The 6000-nt window shown below is 44.0% G+C and overlaps 1 protein-coding gene across 1 annotated transcript in view; it reads left to right on the top strand.

The window, feature by feature from the left end:
* Positions 1-2961: 2961 nt before the first annotated feature.
* The window catches only part of LOC137359345 (lysine-specific demethylase 5B-like), a gene marked incomplete at its 5' end in the record, with an annotated part of 44824 nt that continues 41785 nt past the window's right edge, over positions 2962-6000 (top strand). Inside the window, 2 exons of the mRNA XM_068025365.1 lie at positions 2962-3039; positions 4378-4500. Coding sequence (XP_067881466.1) covers positions 2962-3039; positions 4378-4500 — 201 coding nt within the window. The remainder of the gene's footprint in view (positions 3040-4377; positions 4501-6000) is intronic.

The raw sequence follows: 6000 nt of genomic DNA, 5'->3' as shown, positions 1-6000 counted from the left end.
GGAGAGAGGGAGGAGGAGGGAGAGGGAGAGAGGGGAGGAGGAGGGAGAGGGAGAGAGGGGAGGAGGAGGGAGAGGGAGAGAGGGGGAGGAGGAGGGAGAGGGAGAGAGGGGAGGAGGAGGGAGAGGGAGAGAGGGGAGGAGGAGGAGGAGGGGAGGGGGAGGAGGGGGCAGGGAAAAGAGTAGGGGGGGGGGAAGAGTAGGAGGGGGGGGGGGTGAAGAGTTGGAGGGGGGGGGAGAGAAAAGAGTTGGAGGAGGGGGGGGGAGACAAGAGTAGGAGCAGGAGGAGAGGGGGGGAGAAAAGAGTAGGAGGAGGGGGGGGGAAGAGGAAGAGCAAGGGGGGGGGGGGAGTAGTAGGAGGAGCAAGGGGAGGGGTGGAGAGCGAGAGAGCGGGGGGTGGTGAAAAAGTGGAAGGGGGGGGAGAAAGAGGAGTTGGGGGAGCAGAAAGCGATTGTAAGTGATCAGCAAAGGAGGCTGAGTATGAAGGATGGGCTGGGGGAGTGGGGGGGTGGAATTCTACACTTGTGGTTCGCATTTGGAATGCACTGCTTGATAGGGTGATGGACACAGATTGAATAGTAGCCTTCAGAAGGGAGTTTTATTAATACATTTTTAAAAAATCCACAGCAATTTGCACAAAGACTGGTGTTAACCGAATTAGTCTTTGCAAGAACTGGTACAGTCCCAATGGGACGAATGTTGTACTATTTTGATACTAGTCTATATCCAACAGACCACTGGATGGGACACAACACAAAAGCACAAGGCAGTTCTAGTTCTTGAGAGAGCAAGATCCAATAACAGATTCGACCAACCCTCCAAAATAGAACTCCAGAAAGCAACAATAATGTGGAGTTAGGGGTCAGCCATTTAGAAACATAAGAGGAATTTCTTCACACCAAGGCTTGTGAATCTTTGGAGTGCTCTACCAGTATATTCAAGACACAGGTCAATACATTTTTGGGTATTAAGGGATCTGGGGATAGCACAAACAGGTGGAGTGAAAGGTAGGTCATCCATGATCTTGTTGAATGGCAGAAGAGGCTTGAAGGGTCACAATCTACTCCTGTTGCTTATGCTGTATACCCCCAGCATCATCGCCCCTCAGAAAGTGGGTCCCAGCACAAGAAAACAAATAGGAGCAGGAGTAGACCATATGGCCTAACAAGCCTGCTCTGTCATTCACCAAGACCCAAAACTAACTGTCCCAGCTTCAAATGTATTCAACGATGGAGCAACCACAACACTGTGGGATAGAGAATTCCAAAGATTCACAACCTTTTGAGTAAAGTAATTTCTCCTCATCTTGGTCTTAAATGATCAGCACCTTATCCGGAGATGGTGCCCTCATGTTTTGGATTCCCCAACCAGCAGAAATAATGTCTGTCTATCCTCTCCAGCCCCTTCAGAATCTTGTGTTTCAATGAGATCACCTTTCATTCTTCTAAACTCCAGAGAATACAGGCCCACTTTACTTATTCTTTCATCATAGGACAACCTCCTCATCTCAGGGACCAATCTAGTGAACCTTCACTGCACTGCTTCCATTGCATGTATCTCCTTTTCTTAAATGCGGAGACCAAAACTGCACACAGTATTCCAGATGTGGTCTCACCAAAATTCTGTACAATTGTAGCAATACTTCCTTATTCCTGTAATCCAGTCCTCTTGCAGTCAATGCCAACATGCTATTTGCCTTCCTAATTGTTTGTTGTACCTGCTTGTTAACTTTCTGCATTCCCTGTATAAGCACACCCAAGTCTCTTTGAACATTGACACTTACAAGTTGCACACCTTTTTTAAAACAAAAATTCTGCTATTCTATTGCAACCAAAGTGCATAACTTCACACTTCCCTACATTATACTCCATCTGCCATCTTGTTGCCCACTCACTTAACTGGTCTGTATCTCTGCAGCCTCTGTGTCCTCACCACAGCTTACTTTTCTACCTAGCTTTGTATCATTAGCAAACTTAGCTGAAGAGACAGAGAGTAACGTATCTAAGTCACTGATTACAGATATAAGTAGCTGAGGCTCCCAGCACTGATCCTTGCAGCATTCCATTATTTACTGCCTGCTAACTTGAAAATGCCCCATTTATACCCACTCTTTGCTTCCTGTCTGTTAACCAATCGTTTATCCATTCTAATATATTACCCCTAACTCCATGAGCCCTTATCTTAGCAATTAACCTTTTGTCTGGCACCTTATCAAATGCCTTTTTGGAAATGCAGGTATACCACATCTACTGGTTCCCCTTTATCAGCCCCACTAGTTACATCCTCAAAAAACTAATTCAATCAATTTGTCAAACAGGATTTTCCTTTAGAAAAACAATATTGATTTGTTCTAATCATGCTTTGCTTTTCTAAGTGCATCGTTAAGACTTATTTAACAGTAGATTCCAGCATTTTCCCAATGATTGATGTTAGGCTAGTTGGCCTGTAGTTCCCTGTTTTCTCTCTCCCTCCTTTCTTAAAGTGGTGTAACATTTGCCAACTTCCAATCTGATGGGACTATTCCTGAATCTAAGGAATTTTGGAAAACCATAGCTAGTGCATCCACTATATCTGCACCTATCTCTTAGAACCCTAGGATGTAGGCCATCAGGTCCTAGTGATTTATCAGATTTTAGTCCCTTAAGTTTCTCCAATACTTTTTTTCTCTGCTATGAATTTCCTTAATTTCCTCACATTTTTCATTCCTGGGTTACTGTCCATTTCTGATGTGGAACTTGTCTTCTACTGTGAAGACAGACACAATATATTTGTTCAATACATCTGCCATTTCCTTATTCCCCATGATGTTTTCTACTGTCTCTGCTTCCAAGGGACCAACATTTACTTTAGCTACTCTCTCTTCCTTTTGATGTACCTATAAAAGCTCTTACAATCTGTTCTTATGTTACTGGTTAGTTTACTTTCATATATTCTATACACAGACTAATATTTCTTTTATTGCAGGATTGGCAGCCACCTTTTGCTTGTGATGTCGACAAGCTACACTTCACCCCGCGAATTCAGAGACTGAACGAACTTGAGGTGAGTTTTCATTCTATTTTGTGAAATGGGTTTGTAATTGGTGCCAAATTCTATATGGAGAAGTCTCATCTAGTGTAGCTGAATTTCCTGAATGAATTCTGAGAGTTATCTTGTGTGCAGAAATCTGAGTTAGTAGGTAAACTTCAAAATTCACTGCACGTGACCTCAAAGTACCCTGATCCTGATACTGCATCGCAACATTTAATATAAAGTCTTTCATCAAGGTTCTATACTGTAACCTAATTTTCATGCTCTTTTCCTGTGAATTTCCCCCTGAAAAAATTGCAAAGTTAAGGATCAGTTTGATAAGAAAAACTTCATTGCATGCTGTAGATCTGTTGTGATGTCTGCAGGCTCTTACGCAGTCTCTTCTCTCTTTTTTCAGTGGCCCTTTTCTACCTTGGCGCCTGCCCTTCTATATAATCTCAGCTGATATTTTGGTGCAATACTAAAGGACTGTTGTGCTGTCTGACATTTAGTTTAGAGATACAGCACTGAAACAGGCCCTTCGGCCCACCGAGTCTGTGCCGACCATCAGCCACCCATTTATACTAATCCTACATTAATCCCATATTTCTACCACATCCCCACCTGTTCCTATATTTCCCTACCACCTACCTATACTAGGGGCAATTTATAATGGCCAATTTACCTATCAACCAGCAAGTCTTTGGCATGTGGGAGGAAACCGGAGCACCCGGAGGAAACCCACGCAGACACAGGGAGAACTTGCAAACTCCTCACAGGCAGTACACAGAATTGAACCCGGGTCGCTGGAGCTGTGAGGCTGCGGTGCTCACCACTGCGCCATTGTGCATGCTCTCTTTCAGTTGAGATGTTAAGCAGAAGTCCCGTCTATCCTCAAGTGGATGTAAAGGATCTCGCGACTGGGGAGCTCGCCTGGTGTCCTGATCAACATTTACTCTGAACCAACATCACAAGCAGATTTTCTAGTCGTTTATCTCCTTGCTGTTAGTTGGATTGTGTACAAATTGGCTGCTACATTTCCCTATTTTGCAACAGTGACTATGCTGCAGAAGTACTTAGTTGGCTCTGAAGCATTTTGGGACATCTGGGATGGTTAAAGGTGCTATATAAATTTTAATGTTTTTCTATGCAGATTCCATTTACCTCATTTTTCACCTTTCACCACTAAACATCTTGCTGTATACAAAATGGCAGCCACCTTTGCATACATAATTAGTTGTGTACGTAAAACTCCAATTTGAGATGTGGGTAAAGTGTCCTATGAATGAAAGTCTGTTTTAATCCCTATTGGGACAATGCATAAAGTACTCTGTTTGTTTAGAAAAGAGCACTCATCTGATCTGTTCACAGGCCCAGACGAGAGTAAAACTCAATTTTCTGGACCAGATAGCAAAATTCTGGGAGCTACAAGGATCTACATTAAAAATTCCACACGTGGAAAGGAAGATTTTGGATTTGTTCTTGCTCAACAAGGTAAAATGTGTACTCAGTCCCTGGCTGAGAGTCCAAGTACTTGATCTAAGGACATGCACCTGTCTCCATCTCTTCCCCACCCACCTCCAGCAAGTCTGTGTTTCACCCTCCTAAAGCAAGTAAAGGAGGCCTGAAGAGAATGCAAATTTTTTGTTTACTTTTATCCAGGATTGAAATGGTCTAGTTATTCCAGCTAGTTCAGACAGTGTACAGTGGAAGGGAAAAGAATTGACTGTTTTTTGTTCTAGCATGTACACTAAGGTATCTGAAGTGCGATACTGAGAGGTACCAGGCAGTGATACCCATACTCTGCCTCCTCTTGGAGTCAGTGGATGCCTTTGCACAAATATAGAAACATTGTGATTAGTTTAAATATGTTGGGGAATGAGGTGGTTGGGATGGTTACATGCAAGCAGACACAAATATTGTGTTCAGTGGCTCCAAATTGCATTCCATGAATGCCTGGCAGCATGTTTGATGGCTGTCACCCCTCGTGGCCCACCTTGCTGCTTTGGGTGGCGCGTGGAAAACGATCGAACGTGGGAGCGAGTGGCCGAGAGGAGCCTAGAGCTAGTGGCTAAAGGAGAGCGGGGCAGGAAGCGAGGGGAGGCGAGGTCTGAAGCGAGAGGCTGAGTTTGGGGTGGGGGGGGTGGTGGAAACGGCGTCCCATAGAAATTTCAATGGCAAGATCATACCAGAGATCTTCTGTCTTTGTCAAAAAAAAATAGTTGAGCAGGAGACATCCAAAAAATGATACAATATGGTCGTGGTACATGTCATTACCAATGACATAGGTAGAAAAAGGGATGAGATCCTGCAAGATGAATTTAAGGAGTTAGGAGCTAAATTTAAAAGCAGGACCTCAAAGGTAGTAATCTCCGGTTTACTTCCTGTGCCAGGTGTTCGTGAGTATAGGAACAGGAGAATAAACCAAATGAATGCGTGACTGGAGAAATGGTGCAGGAGGGAAGGATTTAGATTCCTGGGACATTGGGCCCGGTTCTGGGGAAGGTGGGACCTGTACAAGCAGGACGGGTTAAACCCAGGCAGGACCAGAACCGATGTCCTCGCAGGGGTGTTTGCAAGTGCTTTTGGGGAGGATTTAAACTAAAATGGCAGAGGGATGGGAACCTGAGGAGGAGGAAACGAGGATAGAAACGAAAGACAGGAAACAAATAGGCAAAAGTGGAAGGCATAGAAATCAAGGGCAAGAAACAAATAGGGCCATAGTGCGAAGTAATTTTAAGATGACTAAGAATGTTAAAATGACAAGCCTAAAGGCATTGTGTCTCAATGCGTGGAGTATTTGCAATAAGGTAGGCAAATTAACAGTGCAAATAGATGTGAATGGATATGATATAGTTGCTATATGGAGACATGGCTGCAGGGTGACCAAGGATGGGAACTGAACATCTAAGGGTATTCAATCCTTAGGAAGGACAGACAAAAAGGGAAAGGAGGTGGAGTAGTGTTAGTAAAAGAGGAAATCAATACAATAGT

The sequence above is a fragment of the Heterodontus francisci genome, unplaced genomic scaffold (genome assembly GCF_036365525.1).
Source record: "Heterodontus francisci isolate sHetFra1 unplaced genomic scaffold, sHetFra1.hap1 HAP1_SCAFFOLD_1802, whole genome shotgun sequence".
NCBI classification, from domain to species: domain Eukaryota; kingdom Metazoa; phylum Chordata; class Chondrichthyes; order Heterodontiformes; family Heterodontidae; genus Heterodontus; species Heterodontus francisci.
The sequence above is the reverse complement of the archived record's forward strand: the minus strand, read 5'-3'. Positions and strand labels throughout refer to the sequence as shown.